A 21,263-nucleotide genomic window follows, 5' to 3' on the forward strand; every position below is an offset into this window, starting at 1 on the left:
AATTAATGCATGTAAGCATTCAATAAAGTATCATAAAAGCCATTCATGTAATATTGAATATCGTCAGCTTGTCCACGCAACACCTCAGCCTCAGACACAGCTAGGTCAACGCCGTGTTTTTGAAACGATAGGGTTTCAAATTACTGAAAAGGGCACGGTGCTGTGAAATATCAACCAGGTACATTATAAACATTCACGCGTTTAGTACACATCAATGAGTGTGTTATGATGATAACGCTTGCTTATTCAGGGTGATGCTGCGATGACAACATACAGGTTACTAAAGAAACTCAGCTGGTGTACACACTTCAATTCCTGTCAATCAAATGTCCCATAGCACAGCACAAAATGTGGCTGATATCTTTCGATTCCCTGGGCGCCCAGGGAAACAACATCTAGAGATATAAAATGTATGGTTAACATAAAGTATACGTATTCAGAAGATGATGAATACAAAACAACATCTAGAGATATAAAATGTGTGGTTAACATAAAGTATACGTATTCAGAAGATGATGAATACAAAACAACATCTAGAGATATAAAATGTGTGGTTAACATAAAGTACCTATACGTATTCAGAAGATGATGAATACAAAACAACATCTAGAGATATAAAATGTGTGGTTAACATATAGTATACGTATTCAGAAGATGATGAATACAAAACAACATCTAGAGATATAAAATGTGTGGTTAACATAAAGTATACGTATTTAGAAGATGATGAATACAAAACATCATCTAGAGATATAAAATGTGTGGTTAACATACAGTACCTATACGTATTCAGAAGATAATGAATACAAAACAACATCTAGAGATATAAAATGTGTGGTTAACATAAAGTATACGTATTCAGAAGATGATGAATACAAAACAACATCTAGAGATATAAAATGTGTGGTTAACATAAAGTACCTATACGTATTCAGAAGATGATGAATACAAAACAACATCTAGAGATATAAAATGTGTGGTTAACATAAAGTATACGTATTCAGAAGATGATGAATACAAAACAACATCTAGAAATATGAAATGTGTGGCCACCATATCCTCATTAAACACACCGGCACTTAATAAAACCTGGCTGATTCAGTATTGTATATGAAGTGGACGGTATACCTGGTATCATGAACTGCAAAGATTGGCTATGACCGTGCAAGGAAGCTATTGCCGAATAAGATACCCTTTTGTTTATGCACGATGAGGCTGCTCACGTTTGGTGTCTCGCTGCTGTTTGCATCACACCTTCAGCAAGTATTAATCACAATTAGACTTAAGAAAATAGAGCATATAATATTGACGATGCGTTGTGAACTTTTTCTCAGTTGTTGACAATATTCCAACATTGAAATATTAACATTTCAATTGATTTCAAAATATTAAGCGAAGAAATTTAACGGTTAAAGTAACAAGCTCCCATTTATTTTGACAATCTTCAACAGAAATATCGTTGTTCTGTAAACGCAGCTTCCCTAAACATCAAATGATATCATTCAATTTCTGTACAATTTCGTCGCTAGTATTTTATTAAACCCGACATGAGACACTTTTAGATGTTATTAATTTATTACATGTTTTGGCATGTTATTGTATTCATATACCAACCACTATATAACGGTATCGGGCTTTTAGAAAAATAGATATTCTGTAGGTGTTTCTCATACTTCTGCATAGAATATGGCCTTAATATTTATAAGAAACTTTTGTATTTATCATGTTTAGGTTTAAATTGAGGATGAGACTATTGAACTTTGTACTAGAATAAATGCATATTGTACTTTTAAAATTGTCTGTGGTAATTAATTAAAATGAATGTTGGTACCATGCCAAGTGGAATGAAGATTTTCTCAAAACTGCGTCATTATCGCAAAAACGCAGAAGGGAATCCCCATCTATGTAGAAGACGGGGGAGGGAGGCGGGGAAGAGATGGAACTTGATACGTGACGTAGTATTGTAGCTCAATTATAACACCGCCTAATAGCAGGGCCACTTGACTAAAGATAAACAGGCTCCAGTAATTAAGTATAGATAAAGTTGAAAAGGCAGACAGGTTGCCCTAACATAAACACAATCTCTCCATTATAGGAATGATTTACAAACATTAAAACTGTTCAAATTACCTGTTCTTGGAATCGTTACGTCATGGAATAGTCTTACAACTGTTATGAAAAGCGTGGGTGATTGTGAGTGCTGGTAACAATACATAATGTATGATGCGTAGGCAGGATTACTTATTAATTCATACATTTTAATTGGCAAACCACCATCCCGACCATCCCGAGTTTATTACACACTTTAAATCAATTTTGTACAGATTCATCAATGGTCGCTATTATATTCACTAACTATCCAGCATATCAGAAGTATGTGGTTAACATATGGTTTGTTTAATGTTGCTTTGTCATTGACCCGAAACTGTGGTTTGATGCTTTCGACACTTTTGCGTAGTGAAAAGCTCCCGGGATTTCCGAATTAAACCCTTTATTGGATTCAGATATATAATGAGTCTGATATACACAAATGTTGACTATGGTGGGCGTTTTGATTGATCACTATGAACCAGGTTATACACATTCAATCAATACGCGCCAAACACCAATGTGTGCTAGTGATCTTGAACAGAAACAAAGCATTCGGTGGTGCAAAAATGTTAATACTTCCTCTTCAAAGACATTTTTACTAAACAAATGTTGAAATGAATGGATCGTTACATTAGCTGACTATTAGATGTATGTGTCATACATAAAACCTACAGAATTTCGAGTTAACATTTTTCTAACACATGTCACTTTGAAAATATCTATAGTTTCGGGACTTTGACACAGCAGGAAAGGCGGTCTATTCCAATCTTTATGATATCAAAAGTCTAAATGTTTTGACCTCAAAAATAAAAAAAATAAAAAAACCAAAAAACAAATAAACAAAACTGAAAATAGTACACAAACGTGTAATGAATCAATAATTTTTGTATGTCATGGTACAAAACTGTGCCGAATTTATTTAGTCTTTGAAACTAACCAGTGGTCAGAAACGGAACATTAAAATCCCCAGTCCTAAATTTGGTTGCTTTCAGGTATTTGTACTTTGTCAAAAATTGACATACACAAAGCATCCATGTTTTTTTAAGTCAAAATATAAAGTTTTGCCCCCAAATGCTGAAAATCTTTTTTTTTTTTTTTTTTTTTTTTTTTGTAATTTGAGCTTAGTAATCCCGATCTATCTATCTTCCATGTTTGGCGGATCATTTAATCTGATGTTGTCGCCGATCAGTCTTCCGTACGTATCGCTTCCACGACTGCATGGCAATAATTACACGGGGTAAGTTTGAATATAGACAGAAAAAGGGATATTTCTAGGTTTTTACAGCCTGTTTCAATTGATCAACTTCATAGTAATTGTTTAGGCTATAGTTATAGATGGACTGATATTGCTGTCTCGGGCTGATAAAGGGTGCGATATCGAAATTGGCATATACTAACCTCTAAGTATTACATTGTATTTTATTAATTCCTTATATCCAGAGGATTATTCTATAACTGGAGGTGCGGACTGACATCATTTCGGATATAGTTTTCTTCTAGTGAAGTTCTTGATCGCCATGGAAATCTATTTGGTGTTTCCTCTCCAATTGTTAAACAAGACGTGATCTCAGGCACCCATTCTCCTACATGCTAACATTGATGAGTTCAAATTTCTAGATATTCGAGATCATTAATTCCCGGCAAACATGTTGTACTGTTTCCAAATCTTGTAATATAAGTAATAGTAAGTACTGAATAGAATACATCTGCATATATAATTATGCGATTTAGGAATAAACGGTAAGTATGCAATTGCTGTTTACTCAAAACTGCAGCATTTTCATAACAAGAGTTGTTTAAGAACAGCAAAGCGTGCCTCTGGGCTTGCACTAAAAGCTTTAACCAGGTAAGTTCGGTCCATCGGGTCTCTTGAAATTCTCGAAATCATGCATTTTCAAGTTTTAAATAATTGTCCGTGTCTATTGAAGAAAAATTAATGTCAGTTACGGATAACAGAATTTGCACCAAGACTTTAACCTGGCCAATTCCAACGCCCCTTCTCTTTGAGAGGCAAGTTCGAAATACTATTCCTCACTTCATTTCATTTCCTATTTTACAGATATTCGTTGGCACTTTCTTTCGTAGTTTTCAGCTTTAAAATTATTTTGCGGGTACACTGATTGAAACAAAGTTATTCTTCCTATTATTCGCGATCGTCCTTTCATATCAATGTAAAAGATAACAAAGTTTCTACACTAGGAAAATTTCATGTTATTAAACAGTTTGTGTTTATAAAAGTTAAAAGATTTGCCAATGATATCTCGATGTCAAAGATTTGCCAATGCTATCTCGATGTCAAAGATTTGCCAATGCTATCTCGATGTCAAAGATTTGCCAATGATATCTCAATGTCGAAGATTTGCCAATGATATCTCAATGTCGAAGATTTGCCAATGATATCTCAATGTCAAAGATTTGCTAATGATATCTCAATGTCGAAGATTTGCCAATGATATCTCGATGTCAAAGATTTGCTAATGATATCTCAATGTCGAAAATTTGCCAATGATATCTCGATGTCAAAGATTTGCCAATGATATCTCAATGTCAAAGATTTGCTAATGATATCTCAATGTCAAAGATTTGCCAATGATATCTGGATATCCCTTTTCCTGTCTCTATTTCCTGCTGAATGCTAATGCAATCCCATCAAAGGGAGATAAGCTTCGAGAAGCTGGTGATTCAGGCTAAATACTTGTTAGTAGATGATTGTTGTGTCTTTGTAAAGGAAATCAGTCTCTTTTTAAGAAGGAATAAAAAAGATGGGAATACCTTGGTTTCAAAATGTTGCCTTTTAATCAAATTGTAACCAACAAAGACATAATTGTCTGTCTAGACCAGATTTCATTATCTAGAAGAGACTTCATACATAAATAAGTTTGTCTCTGAGAAGTTTAAAGTCTGTGACACATAAGTTTATTCCCCCGTTATATCCGGCTGAGGTAACATGACTTCCTCTCCTAAAGATTCCAACAGTTCTCGTCTGTAGTCGTCAAATCCACCGTCAATCTCATTTACTGACTGGTCCTCCACAACCCACAACTGACAGTCTGTCTCTCGAATCAAACGCTCGTCGTGGCTCACAATGATCACACCTAGAATACAGGACACAATTCATTGCTATTTACGGGGTTCAAAATATGTTGCTGCAATGTCTATATATAAGACAAATTGTTCCTGGACATAGTTTTGTTAGGAAAGCATTTTATCAACACCATGGATTACACAATCAAGAGTTTTCAAAATCTAACCTCTGATATTTGAAAAGCAATTATACAATTATATAAGATGATATTGTGGTGACTTTGAACAAATTTGTTTATAAGGAGTCTATAGAAAATAATGAATTCATCAAGAGGGGAGATAATCGGTTAAAGCCTACATCAATACCTCTGTTTGTTGTTACTTTGTCCTTACCTCCTTTGTAGGCGTTAATGGCATCTGCAAGGGCATCAATAGACTCAATGTCTAAGTTGTTGGTAGGTTCATCCTGAAATGATATGTAAATAAACATGTATTATGACTAAGTCACCTAATAAATATATGAAACTATACTACTTCACCAAAGATTACTCTAGAACTGATTACAGACGTTATTTTATACATTGTAGACGCCTGATCATTTGGCCTCGGGTACAGACTTGGACATTATGGCAGATAAAGTTTGGTTAAGATATTGTAAAATTCAAGAGGACAGAGAAATTTTGGGGGCATTCCACCCCCTCTCCTAATTAGCCCATGAAAAAGATAATTTTGATATTCTGAGAGAAAGCCAAACTAATATAAAGGCCATTGACACTTAAGTTTGGGACTTCTATTGATTATGATAACGCATTGTGTAAACAAGATATTACTCTTGCTGAAATATACAGACCCTTTACAAACATACAATTGCCTTACCAATATTAGTACATCAGGTGCTCGGCATGAAAGGTCAGCCAGTGCGACCCTTGACTTCTGACCTCCAGACAGATTGGAGATTTTGATTGTGTGGGCATGACTGGCTAGTCCAAATTTACCCAACATCTTTCTGGAGTCCTGAACAGGCAGGTTAAACAGTCTCTGTGGATGTAAAAATTTACAAAATTGTATTCTGTTTTAGTTTAGTACTTTAAAGACTTCAGGGATAGAAGTGGATAAATTCTTTCATCCAATTTCAATTGATTAACCTACTCAATATAACTAACTGATTTTTTTTTGCCTTTGATAATATTCTGTACACAAACGTTTTCTATTTGGAGCAGGAAGAATGGATTATTCAATTTAAAACAACTAAAATGAATCTGTTATCAAAGTCTGATATGACAGAGGTTCTTGCAACCGACCTGTAAGTATTCCACGGCAGATTCTTCCGAGTTCAACTGGTCTCCTGAGTGCTGGTCATATTTACCAATTCTCTGTAAAAAAAAAATCAAGTTTTAAATGTATTAATCTATCAATACGAACAAAATACTATAATTTTTGTGTTACTAACAATTTTGTTACAGGACAGCTAAAAAATATTTTCACTTCAGACACAAATATTGCGTGTATTGAACGAATTTTGTTGTATTTTATATCCATGGTTTTATAGCAACAATGAATACTGCAAATGGTTTAAACATATGTCAACATAAAGTTCATATTATACAGTAGTTAACTCTATCAAATACGAAATGAGAAGATTTGTTCACAGTCCTCTGTTAAAATTGAAACGCTGATAAACTACTTACCAGTCTGTGGTTCTTCCGCACTTCTCCATTTATCTAGGATAAGAAAGTCATTAAAAGATTTTAAATAGATGTATGAATATTGCAAAGACACAGTTACATTAAACAAATTGCGCACCTTTAATTTAACTTGTCATTATTTTGCTTTTATATCAGCATTTTAGCTACTTTAGATTTTTGGTTTTGAAAATTATTTAGGAATGATCAAATTCATGTAACCATTGGTCCTGGATGTGTTATAGGAATAACACAGTACCAAAGTATGGAATAACACAGTACCAAAGTATGGAATAACACAGTACCAAAGTATGGAATAACACCGTACCAAAGTATGGAATAACACAGTACCAAAGTATGGAATAACACCGTACCAAAGTATGGAATAACACCGTACCAAAGTATGGAATAACACAGTACCAAAGTATGGAATAACACCGTACCAAAGTATGGAATAACACAGTACCAAAGTATGGAATAACACAGTACCAAAGTATGGAATAACACAGTACCAAAGTATGGAATAACACAGTACCAAAGTATGGAATAACACAGTACCAAAGTATGGAATAACACCGTACCAAAGTATGGAATAACACGTACCAAATATGGAATAACACCGTACCAAAGTATGGAATAACACCGTACCAAAGTATGGAATAACACCGTACCAAAGTATGGAATAACACCGTACCAAAGTATGGAATAACACCGTACCAAAGTATGGAATAACACCGTACCAAAGTATGGAATAACACCGTACCAAAGTATGGAATAACACCGTACCAAAGTATGGAATAACACCACCGTACCAAAGTATGGAATAACACCGTACCAAAGTATGGAATAACACCGTACCAAAGTATGGAATAACACCGTACCAAAGTATGGAATAACACCGTACCAAAGTATGGAATAACACCGTACCAAAGTATGGAATAACACCGTACCAAAGTATGGAATAACACCGTACCAAAGTATGGAATAACACCGTACCAAAGTATGGAATAACACAGTACCAAAGTATGGAATAACACTGTACCAAAGTATGGAATAACACCGTACCAAAGTATGGAATAACATATGGAATAACACCGTACCAAAGTATGGAATAACACCGTACCAAAGTATGGAATAACACGTACCAAAGTATGGAATAACAAGTACCAAAGTATGGAATAAACACTACAAGTATGGAATCTACCAAAGTATGGAATAACACCGTACCAAAGTATGGAATAACACCGTACCAAAGTATGGAATAACACCGTACCAAAGTATGGAATAACACAGTACCAAAGTATGGAATAACACGTACCAAAGTATGGAATAACACAGTACCAAAGTATGGAATAACACCAGTACCAAAGTATGGAATAACACGTACCAAAGTATGGAATAACACCAGTACCAAAGTATGGAATAACCAGATACCAAAGTATGGAATAACAAGTACCAAAGTATGGAATAACACCGTACCAAAGTATGGAATAACACCAGTACCAAAGTATGGAATAACACAGTACCAAAGTATGGAATAACACCGTACCAAAGTATGGAATAACACAGTACCAAAGTATGGAATAACACCAGTACCAAAGTATGGAATAACACAGTACCAAAGTATGGAATAACACCGTACCAAAGTATGGAATAACACAGTACCAAAGTATGGAATAACACCGTACCAAAGTATGGAATAACACAGTACCAAAGTATGGAATAACACCGTACCAAAGTATGGAATAACACCGTACCAAAGTATGGAATAACACAGTACCAAAGTATGGAATAACACAGTACCAAAGTATGGAATAACACAGTACCAAAGTATGGAATAACACCGTACCAAAGTATGGAATAACACCGTACCAAAGTATGGAATAACACCGTACCAAAGTATGGAATAACACAGTACCAAAGTATGGAATAACACCGTACCAAAGTATGGAATAACACAGTACCAAAGTATGGAATAACACCGTACCAAAGTATGGAATAACACAGTACCAAAGTATGGAATAACACGTACCAAAGTATGGAATAACACGTACCAAAGTATGGAATAACACCGTACCAAAGTATGGAATAACACAGTACCAAAGTATGGAATAACACCGTACCAAAGTATGGAATAACACAGTACCAAAGTATGGAATAACACAGTACCAAAGTATGGAATAACACGTACCAAAGTATGGAATAACACCGTACCAAAGTATGGAATAACACCGTACCAAAGTATGGAATAACACAGTACCAAAGTATGGAATAACACGTACCAAAGTATGGAATAACACCGTACCAAAGTATGGAATAACACCGTACCAAAGTATGGAATAACACCGTACCAAAGTATGGAATAACACAGTACCAAAGTATGGAATAACACCGTACCAAAGTATGGAATAACACAGTACCAAAGTATGGAATAACACCGTACCAAAGTATGGAATAACACCGTACCAAAGTATGGAATAACACCGTACCAAAGTATGGAATAACACCGTACCAAAGTATGGAAATAACACCGTACCAAAGTATGGAATAACACCGTACCAAAGTATGGAATAACACCGTACCAAAGTATGGAATAACACCGTACCAAAGTATGGAATAACACAGTACCAAAGTATGGAATAACACCGTACCAAAGTATGGAATAACACCGTACCAAAGTATGGAATAACACCGTACCAAAGTATGGAATAACACCGTACCAAAGTATGGAATAACACCGTACCAAAGTATGGAATAACACCGTACCAAAGTATGGAATAACACCGTACCAAAGTATGGAATAACACCGTACCAAAGTATGGAATAACACAGTACCAAAGTATGGAATAACACGTACCAAAGTATGGAATAACACAGTACCAAAGTATGGAATAACAGTACCAAAGTATGGAATAACACAGTACCAAAGTATGGAATAACACAGTACCAAAGTATGGAATAACACCGTACCAAAGTATGGAATAACACACAGTACCAAAGTATGGAATAACACAGTACCAAAGTATGGAATAACACCGTACCAAAGTATGGAATAACACCGTACCAAAGTATGGAATAACACAGTACCAAAGTATGGAATAACACAGTACCAAAGTATGGAATAACACAGTACCAAAGTATGGAATAACACTGTACCAAAGTATGGAATAACACAGTACCAAAGTATGGAATAACATATGGAATAACACCGTACCAAAGTCTGGAATAACACCGTACCAAAGTATGGAATAACACCGTACCAAAGTATGGAATAACACCGTACCAAAGTATGGAATAACACAGTACCAAAGTATGGAATAACACTGTACCAAAGTATGGAATAACACAGTACCAAAGTATGGAATAACACCGTACCAAAGTATGGAATAACACAGTACCAAAGTATGGAATAACACCGTACCAAAGTATGGAATAACACAGTACCAAAGTATGGAATAACACCGTACCAAAGTATGGAATAACACCGTACCAAAGTATGGAATAACACCGTACCAAAGTATGGAATAACACCGTACCAAAGTATGGAATAACACCGTACCAAAGTATGGAATAACACCGTACCAAAGTATGGAATAACACCGTACCAAAGTATGGAATAACACCGTACCAAAGTATGGAATAACACCGTACCAAAGTATGGAATAACACAGTACCAAAGTATGGAATAACACAGTACCAAAGTATGGAATAACACAGTACCAAAGTATGGAATAACACCGTACCAAAGTATGGAATAACACAGTACCAAAGTATGGAATAACACCGTACCAAAGTATGGAATAACACCGTACCAAAGTATGGAATAACACCATACCAAAGTATGGAATAACACCGTACCAAAGTATGGAATAACACCGTACCAAAGTATGGAATAACACAGTACCAAAGTATGGAATAACACAGTACCAAAGTATGGAATAACACCGTACCAAAGTATGGAATAACACAGTACCAAAGTATGGAATAACACAGTACCAAAGTATGGAATACAAAGTATAATAACACAGTACCAAAGTATGGAATAACACAGTACCAAAGTATGGAATAACACGTACCAAAGTATGGAATAACACCGTACCAAAGTATGGAATAACACCGTACCAAAGTATGGAATAACACAGTACCAAAGTATGGAATAACACAGTACCAAAGTATGGAATAACACAGTACCAAAGATGGAATACCAAAGTATGGAATAACACCGTACCAAAGTATGGAATAACACCGTACCAAAGTATGGAATAACACGTACCAAAGTATGGAATAACACAGTACCAAAGTATGGAATAACACAGTACCAAAGTATGGAATAACACAGTACCAAAGTATGGAATAACATAGTACCAAAGTATGGAATAACACAGTACCAAAGTATGGAATAACACCGTACCAAAGTATGGAATAACACCGTACCAAAGTATGGAATAACACAGTACCAAAGTATGGAATAACACAGTACCAAAGTATGGAATAACACAGTACCAAAGTATGGAATAACACCGTACCAAAGTATGGAATAACACAGTACCAAAGTATGGAATAACACAGTACCAAAGTATGGAATAACACAGTACCAAAGTATGGAATAACACCGTACCAAAGTATGGAATAACACCGTACCAAAGTATGGAATAACACAGTACCAAAGTATGGAATAACACAGTACCAAAGTATGGAATAACACCGTACCAAAGTATGGAATAACACAGTACCAAAGTATGGAATAACACAGTACCAAAGTATGGAATAACACGTACCAAAGTATGGAATAACACGTACCAAAGTATGGAATAACACCGTACCAAAGTATGGAATAACACCGTACCAAAGTATGGTATGGAATAACACCAGTACCAAAGTATGGAATAACACCGTACCAAAGTATGGAATAACACAGTACCAAAGTATGGAATAACACAGTACCAAAGTATGGAATAACACCGTACCAAAGTATGGAATAACACCGTACCAAAGTATGGAATAACACCAGTACCAAAGTATGGAATAACACCGTACCAAAGTATGGAATAACACAGTACCAAAGTATGGAATAACACGTACCAAAGTATGGAATAACAGTACCAAAGTATGGAATAACACCGTACCAAAGTATGGAATAACACAGTACCAAAGTATGGAATAACACCGTACCAAAGTATGGAATAACACAGTACCAAAGTATGGAATAACACAGTACCAAAGTATGGAATAACACCGTACCAAAGTATGGAATAACACCGTACCAAAGTATGGAATAACATAGTACCAAAGTATGGAATAACACCGTACCAAAGTATGGAATAACACCGTACCAAAGTATGGAATAACACAGTACCAAAGTATGGAATAACACCGTACCAAAGTATGGAATAACACCGTACCAAAGTATGAAATAACACCGTACCAAAGTATGGAATAACACCGTACCAAAGTATGGAATAACACCGTACCAAAGTATGGAATAACACAGTACCAAAGTATGGAATAACACCGTACCAAAGTATGGAATAACACCGTACCAAAGTATGGAATAACACCGTACCAAAGTATGGAATAACACAGTACCAAAGTATGGAATAACACCGTACCAAAGTATGGAATAACACAGTACCAAAGTATGGAATAACACCGTACCAAAGTATGGAATAACACCGTACCAAAGTATGGAATAACACAGTACCAAAGTATGGAATAACACCGTACCAAAGTATGGAATAACACCGTACCAAAGTATGGAATAACACCGTACCAAAGTATGGAATAACACCAGTACCAAAGTATGGAATAACACCGTACCAAAGTATGGAATAACACCGTACCAAAGTATGGAATAACACCAGTACCAAAGTATGGAATAACACCGTACCAAAGTATGGAATAACACCGTACCAAAGTATGGAATAACACCGTACCAAAGTATGGAATAACACAGTACCAAAGTATGGAATAACACCGTACCAAAGTATGGAATAACACAGTACCAAAGTATGGAATAACACCGTACCAAAGTATGGAATAACACAGTACCAAAGTATGGAATAACACCGTACCAAAGTATGGAATAACACAGTACCAAAGTATGGAATAACACCGTACCAAAGTATGGAATAACACCGTACCAAAGTATGGAATAACACAGTACCAAAGTATGGAATAACACCGTACCAAAGTATGGAATAACACCGTACCAAAGTATGGAATAACACAGTACCAAAGTATGGAATAACACAGTACCAAAGTATGGAATAACACAGTACCAAAGTATGGAATAACACATAACACAGTACCAAAGTATGGAATAACACCGTACCAAAGTATGGAATAACACCGTACCAAAGTATGGAATAACACCGTACCAAAGTATGGAATAACACCGTACCAAAGTATGGAATAACACCGTACCAAAGTATGGAATAACACCGTACCAAAGTATGGAATAACACCGTACCAAAGTATGGAATAACACCGTACCAAAGTATGGAATAACACAGTACCAAAGTATGGAATAACACAGTACCAAAGTATGGAATAACACAGTACCAAAGTATGGAATAACACAGTACCAAAGTATGGAATAACACCGTACCAAAGTATGGAATAACACAGTACCAAAGTATGGAATAACACCGTACCAAAGTATGGAATAACACAGTACCAAAGTATGGAATAACACCGTACCAAAGTATGGAATAACACCGTACCAAAGTATGGAATAACACAGTACCAAAGTATGGAATAACACAGTACCAAAGTATGGAATAACACCGTACCAAAGTATGGAATAACACAGTACCAAAGTATGGAATAACACCGTACCAAAGTATGGAATAACACAGTACCAAAGTATGGAATAACACCGTACCAAAGTATGGAATAACACCGTACCAAAGTATGGAATAACACCGTACCAAAGTATGGAATAACACCGTACCAAAGTATGGAATAACACCGTACCAAAGTATGGAATAACACAGTACCAAAGTATGGAATAAACGTACCAAAGTATGGAATAACACCGTACCAAAGTATGGAATAACACCGTACCAAAGTATGGAATAACACCGTACCAAAGTATGGAATAACACAGTACCAAAGTATGGAATAACACCGTACCAAAGTATGGAATAACACCGTACCAAAGTATGGAATAACACCGTACCAAAGTATGGAATAACACCGTACCAAAGTATGGAATAACACCGTACCAAAGTATGGAATAACACAGTACCAAAGTATGGAATAACACCGTACCAAAGTATGGAATAACACAGTACCAAAGTATGGAATAACACCGTACCAAAGTATGGAATAACACCGTACCAAAGTATGGAATAACACCGTACCAAAGTATGGAATAACACAGTACCAAAGTATGGAATAACACCGTACCAAAGTATGGAATAACACAGTACCAAAGTATGGAATAACACGTACCAAAGTATGGAATAAACACAGTACCAAAGTATGGAATAACACCGTACCAAAGTATGGAATAACACCAGTACCAAAGTATGGAATAACACGTACCAAAGTATGGAATAACACGTACCAAAGTATGGAATAACACAGTACCAAAGTATGGAATAACACCGTACCAAAGTATGGAATAACACAGTACCAAAGTATGGAATAACACGTACCAAAGTATGGAATAACACATACCAAAGTACCAAAGTATGGAATAACACAGTACCAAAGTATGGAATAACACAGTACCAAAGTATGGAATAACACCGTACCAAAGTATGGAATAACACACGTACCAAAGTATGGAATAACACCGTACCAAAGTATGGAATAACACAGTACCAAAGTATGGAATAACACAGTACCAAAGTATGGAATAACACCGTACCAAAGTATGGAATAACACAGTACCAAAGTATGGAATAACACAGTACCAAAGTATGGAATAACACAGTACCAAAGTATGGAATAACACCTGTCAATTGAACGTACCAAAGTATGGAATAACACCGTACCAAAGTATGGAATAACACCGTACCAAAGTATGGAATAACACCGTACCAAAGTATGGAATAAACACCGTACCAAAGTATGGAATAACACAGTACCAAAGTATGGAATAACACCGTACCAAAGTATGGAATAACACCGTACCAAAGTATGGAATAACACTGTACCAAAGTATGGAATAACACCGTACCAAAGTATGGAATAACACAGTACCAAAGTATGGAATAACACCGTACCAAAGTATGGAATAACACCGTACCAAAGTATGGAATAACACAGTACCAAAGTATGGAATAACACCGTACCAAAGTATGGAATAAACACCGTACCAAAGTATGGAATAACACAGTACCAAAGTATGGAATAACACCGTACCAAAGTATGGAATAACACCGAACCAAAGTATGGAATAACACCGTACCAAAGTATGGAATAACACCGTACCAAAGTATGGAATAACACAGTACCAAAGTATGGAATAACACAGTACCAAAGTATGGAATAACACAGAACCAAAGTATGGAATAACACAGAACCAAAGTATGGAATAACACTGTACCAAAGAATGGAATAACACCGTACCAAAGCATGGAAAACTTACTGGTTCCAGTTCTTGTGTCAGCAATTTTAGGAATGTACTTTTTCCAACACCATTAGGTCCAACAATGGCAACTGTGGGTACAAAATTAATTATATATTGTGACTACAGTTATGCTCTCTCTTTTACATCAGTTAATTACTAATTCTAATATCTATAACAGGGGGACAACAGATCAGTGACCTATCTTTCTTATGGATAAGGAAAAGGCATTGTGATGTAAAACTCGTATTTAATTTTCAATCTTAACCATGTAACTAAATCTAACGCGAATTCAAGAAACTAGGATACTTAAGTATATAAATTAATGATATAAAATGTGATATGTAATATTGCATGTTTGCTAGTCGTAATAATCTGAGGTTGAAGACCAGACTAACAAAGACATATGTGTATCATCTACTTACTTCTGGAGCTCATGTCAATACCAAAGTCCAGGTTTTTAAACAATATTTCCGACTTCTTGTACCAGAAGTTCACATCTATAAAAGTAGGGGAACATTGATTTAAGCAATATTTCAAAAATGTAAAGCAAATACTGGATAATTTAAGTTTTGTGTAGCAAGAAAGCCGCAAATGTGGAAAAATGTTAGTTTTAAAGTATTCCAAAGGATACTTAATCAAAATTGGCAGTGGCCAACAAAATGGCAGAATTGGTACTAAGATATTAGTACGGCTAGAAGAACACAGTTTGAGATAATCCCAACTTTAATCTATTTAGTGAGTTAATTAGATTGCAAATCATTTCAACCAACAAAGGCTAATTTCTAATAAGAACTAACTCATAGCCCCCAGAATCGGAGGGTTGAGGGGTGTAGGATCTGGAAAGTGGAATTTAACTGTGTAATCCTTTGGCCTCTGTAGAAGTTCTGTCTTTTTCTCTTCTTCAGCAAACACTTTCTGTTTGTCTTTGTTCTTCTGTTGTTTCCTGGTTAGGGCTTCTTTCTGTTTTGCTTCCTATGAAACACAGAAGATCATGTTATATAAAAGCCTGGAATAAATAAATCTTTGTATTCTTCTCCTATCTTTTACATCTTTACAAGAGATCCCAGAGGGATCTTGGCACCCACCAAAGAATGATCTATGTCTGACAATGGAAAAAGGGATCTTTTCCCTGCTTTTCAAACTTTTTCAAACATACTTCATATGAAATTTGACAGATTGCTTCATTACTTTCTGAGAAACAGAGATGAAATCCAAGATGGCAGCCGGTTGGCCATCTTGTTGACACATCAGTCTCAAAAGGTACTATGCACAACTAGGGCCAAAGGGGAACCTATGCATAGAATTTGAGAGATATCCCTTCAGTAATTTCTGACAAAAAGCGTTAACTATTAAAATCCAAGATGGCTGCCAGTCGGCCATCTTGTTGACCGATCAATCCCAAAATGCACCATGCACAACTAGGGCTCTAGGGGAACCTACATATGAAATTTGAGAAAGGTTTCTTCAGTACCTTCTGAGAAATAGCAGTAACAAACTTTAACTATCAAAATCCAAGATGGCTGCCTGGCGGCCATCTTGTTGACCGATCAGTCCCAAAACGTAATATGCACAACTAGGGCCCTAAGGGAACCTGCATATGAAATTTGAAAAAGATCCCTATAGTACTTTCTGAGAAATAGCGGTAACAAGAATTGTTAATGGACGGACGGATGGACGAACGGACACCGACCACGGACGAAATGCGATTTGAATAGCCCACCATCTGATGATGGTGGGCTAATAAACAGATTAAAAGATGTATTTAGGTAAACTAACAAGGTCCATAAGACAACGCCCAAGCCTCCATACGGAATCTAAATAGGACAACACAGAACGCAACAAGATGTGTCAGAATGTGCATGGACAATTCTATCTGACAGGATGGCGATGAATTGGGATAGATAGCAATTAGTAAAGTCTGTTGTCTTATCCTTAGATATACTGTTTAGCCAGTTATTTTTGCGGCGTTTAGATCTTCTCAAGTTTACAGGTTCATTTCTGTATTCACGAAAACGAACATTTGATCCACTTAGTAGTGGGAAAAGTTTTAATAATCATTAAAGCCAGATAGCAAAAATTTTGATCTGGGTAAATTAACTGGCTATACAGTATTACCAAACCATTTAAACAGTGTAACATTATGAATTCAATTCATAAATACTTTCTGTTTCATTGTTTTCTTTACAATGAAACAATGACAAGGAAGAAAGAGTTCAGCAGGTGTATTACTGTAAAATTCGGTCAGTAGACTAAGCTATCTACATAAAAATGTGAGAGGAAGAAAAAGGAGGGAAATAGACAGGAACTAATTCTATTGATGTCACACCAACATAATCACGATCACATGATTACATTTCTGTAACCATAAAACCCGTCAGCAGGAATTAATTCTCTTTTAATCTTTGTCATGAACTACATTTCTTATGTTTTGAATAGGACATTGACCCAGTCCGAGAGAGGAAATTCTAGTCGGTTTTCACAAGTATACAGATACATGTACTGGTAACCTAATTTCTGTATCACATTCCTCAAAGATGGAAGTTTGTCACTGGTTATACCACCAGCCATGTCCCTATTTGAGATGACTACTTACAAAAAATACCAAGTCATATGATGATAAGAAAACTATGCTGACCTTTAGAATAGGCTTTACTCATTAACAGGCAAGAATACTGACAGGTTGAGGTGGTTAATTATCTAATGCGTAGGTGTCAGAGTTATGGGGAAATTAAACTCTGCAAGGTACAAATATTTTGCCCATTACACTTAAAATCACCGTAATATCCATTAAAAGATGCCCACCCCAAAACAATAAGTCACCGTAATATCCCTTAAAAGATGCCCACCCCAAAACAATAAGTCACCGTAATATCCATTAAAAGATGTCCACCCCAAAACAATAAGTCACCGTAATATCCATTAAAAGATGCCCACCCAAAACAATAAGTCACCGTAATATCCCTTAAAAGATGCCCACCCAAAACAATAAGTCACCGTAATATCCATTAAAAGATGTCCACCCCAAAACAATAAGTCACCGTAATACCCCTGAAAAGATGTCCACCCCAAAACAATAAGTCACCGTAATATCCATTAAAAGATGTCCACCCCAAAACAATAAGTCACCATAATAATATCCATTAAAAGATGCCCACCCAAAACAATAAGTCACCGTAATATCCATTAAAAGATGTCCACCCCGAAACAATACGTCACCATAATATATCCATTAAAAGATGCCCACCCAAAACAATAAGTCACCGCAATATCCCTTAAAAGATGTCCACCCCAAAACAATAAGTCACCATAATATATCCATTAAAAGATGCCCACCCAAAACAATAAGTCACCGCAATATCCCTTAAAAGATGTCCACCCCAAAACAAAAAGTCACCGTAATATTCATTAAAAGATAAACAACCCAAAATAATAAGTAACCATAATATCCCTGAAAAGATGCCCACCCCAAAACAAGAAGTCACCGAAATATTCATTAAAAGATGCCCACCCCCCAAAAAAAGTCATTGTAATATTCATTAAAAGATGAAAGATGCACACCCCAAAACAATAAGTCACCGTAATATCCCTGAAAAGATGCTCACCCCAAAAACAATAAGTAACCGTAATATCCCTGAAAAGATGCACACCCCAAAATAATAAGTCACCGTAATATCCCTGAAAAGATGCATACCCCAATATAATAAGTCACCGTAAAATCCCTGAAAAGATGCCCACCCAAAACAATAAGTCACCATAATATCCATTAAAAAATGCCAACCACAAAATAAGTCACCGTAATATTACTTAAAAGATACACATCCAAAAACACAACATATTATTAAGTAAAACACGCTTACAATGACCTTGTGGTTATAACATAGTAATTTAATTTTCATTCCCAGTTAAGAATCCTATAAGATGTCTGTAATATGTGTAGAATGAACTATGCTTTTAAAGAAGTGATTTTGTTGATGTCGGTAATGCACATACCGGTAATACATAATATATAGTGGTCAACCTGAACTACTTGACCACAGTGACACCATGATACAACAATATAGTAACAAGTTCTACAGGGCAAACAATAAACAACAGATTCTTAATCACTAGTATTTATATACACTCCTATCTACAGCTGTTCTAATGGTGGCCAGTTATTACCGTACATTAAATACAACGTTTTGTATTTCCCTGAATAGCTGGAAATACCTGACCCCATCCCCATGTACTATCTAGCTGGGAGTGTCATACAACCACAAACTGTCTATTTCCTGGTCATCCAGTAACCTTTTAGACTTTGAAACTAGCATGTTGGGTGAAAACCTATATCAAAATGATGCTTCAAAAAATGTGTTACTCTGTAAGTAAATAATGTCAACAAATTCTAACCCCATCTCTTGATCTAGGTAGCTATGTACACGTCTATATGTTGAACAATAACAATAGTTATTACATAAATTCATTTGATTAATAACATAAATGATCTGAACCACTTTAAGTTAAAATGCTATAACTAAAGGTATTTCTATCTTATTGTTTTAAATGATACATTTAACAACTGAACTTACTTACATCCCTACTGGACATTGGAAAGCATACATTTTATCTTTTATTACTCAAACTTTTGAAACAAACAAATGAACATAATTTTTCAATTCATTATACTTAGCTCTTGTAATACAACCCTAATCTCTCATCCGTGAAAGAACTTTAGCATTAGGATTTGAAAGATTTTATGTATATCAGATATATATTAACAAGAGGACCAAGGACTGTAATGGTCATCTGACTACCTTGGCAACAGTCATATAGGAAATTAATTATGTGTTAAGGCAGCCATCTTGGATTATGGATAAGCACAAAAAATAACAACACATTTTTCGGCCCATGTCAGGATCATTTCAGGCAAGTCTCAGCTAATTATTAAATCGCACTGGTAGAACTGGAGTAGAAGTTAAAAATGTGTTTTCAAGATGGCTGCTGTGGTGGCCATCTTGGATTTCAGATTGACACAAAAAATAACAACGCTTTGTCAGGACCATGTCAAGATCATTTCAGGCAAGTTCAGGTACCTGGTAAACCATCATCATTAAACTAAGGAAGCCTTATTTTGAAGTTAACAAAGTTATCATTTGTTTACATACTGTCATTGGGAAATTAATAATCAGTATAAGTACATGCCTCCTCACTCTGAATCCCTATAGGTAAAGGTTTACTTTGAGTTAGAAACGACCAATAATGACATCTACAGCAGAGTTTTCGACTAAGAGGGCACAATTCAATAATTTTACAAAGTTAATGTATCTTTAATACACCATAAATGCAGATATTTTCGATGTGGTCATATTTTGGCTTATTTGGTGTTTGGCATGAAAGTGCCAAAATTTAGCACAACAAATTTGGCTACTTATTTATTTGTTTGTATGTAACTATTGATACATGTACATGTAATTTATTAGGTATGTGAACTTGTACTCTCGAGTAAATTACTCGATCATGTTACATAAACATACATTTCAGGTATGTGCTGTCAACCAGAAAAACGTTACCTGTGCAAGTCTTTCTTTCTGTGCAAACATGTATGTAATTAGTACTTGACAATTAATTACTTACATTCAAGACCGGTATTTCAGAGGGTTGTCTTTATATCAATAAGGCTTCAAAATTAATCACATCAGTTTTTTTTTTTTTTTTTTTTTTTACATATTTTTTTTCTTCTCATGAATTTATTTTTATAAGTTTTCAGCATAATAATTCAATTCACAGTACCATAACAATGAGTACAGTACATACAATGGACAATTCTTATTGTTACATTGGAATTCACATACTTGTAGCTATGAATCACGTCAGTTTTTCATAATTGTGGGATCTATGTGTATAGA

At 35.5% G+C, this 21,263-nt stretch overlaps 1 protein-coding gene across 1 annotated transcript in view; it reads right to left on the reverse strand.

Annotated features, from left to right (window-relative positions):
* Positions 1-4,868: 4,868 nt before the first annotated feature.
* The window catches only part of LOC138320674 (ATP-binding cassette sub-family F member 1-like), a 35,042-nt gene continuing 18,647 nt past the window's right edge, over positions 4,869-21,263 (reverse strand). Inside the window, exons 12-19 of the mRNA XM_069263822.1 lie at positions 16,176-16,350; positions 15,801-15,875; positions 15,397-15,467; positions 6,804-6,836; positions 6,417-6,488; positions 5,992-6,153; positions 5,509-5,581; positions 4,869-5,186 (exon numbers count right to left, since the gene is read on the reverse strand). Of these exons, the coding sequence (XP_069119923.1) occupies positions 5,008-5,186; positions 5,509-5,581; positions 5,992-6,153; positions 6,417-6,488; positions 6,804-6,836; positions 15,397-15,467; positions 15,801-15,875; positions 16,176-16,350 (840 nt within the window). The 3' untranslated portion in view covers positions 4,869-5,007. The remainder of the gene's footprint in view (positions 5,187-5,508; positions 5,582-5,991; positions 6,154-6,416; positions 6,489-6,803; positions 6,837-15,396; positions 15,468-15,800; positions 15,876-16,175; positions 16,351-21,263) is intronic.

This window comes from Argopecten irradians, chromosome 4 (assembly GCF_041381155.1).
Source record: "Argopecten irradians isolate NY chromosome 4, Ai_NY, whole genome shotgun sequence".
Lineage (NCBI taxonomy): Eukaryota > Metazoa > Mollusca > Bivalvia > Pectinida > Pectinidae > Argopecten > Argopecten irradians.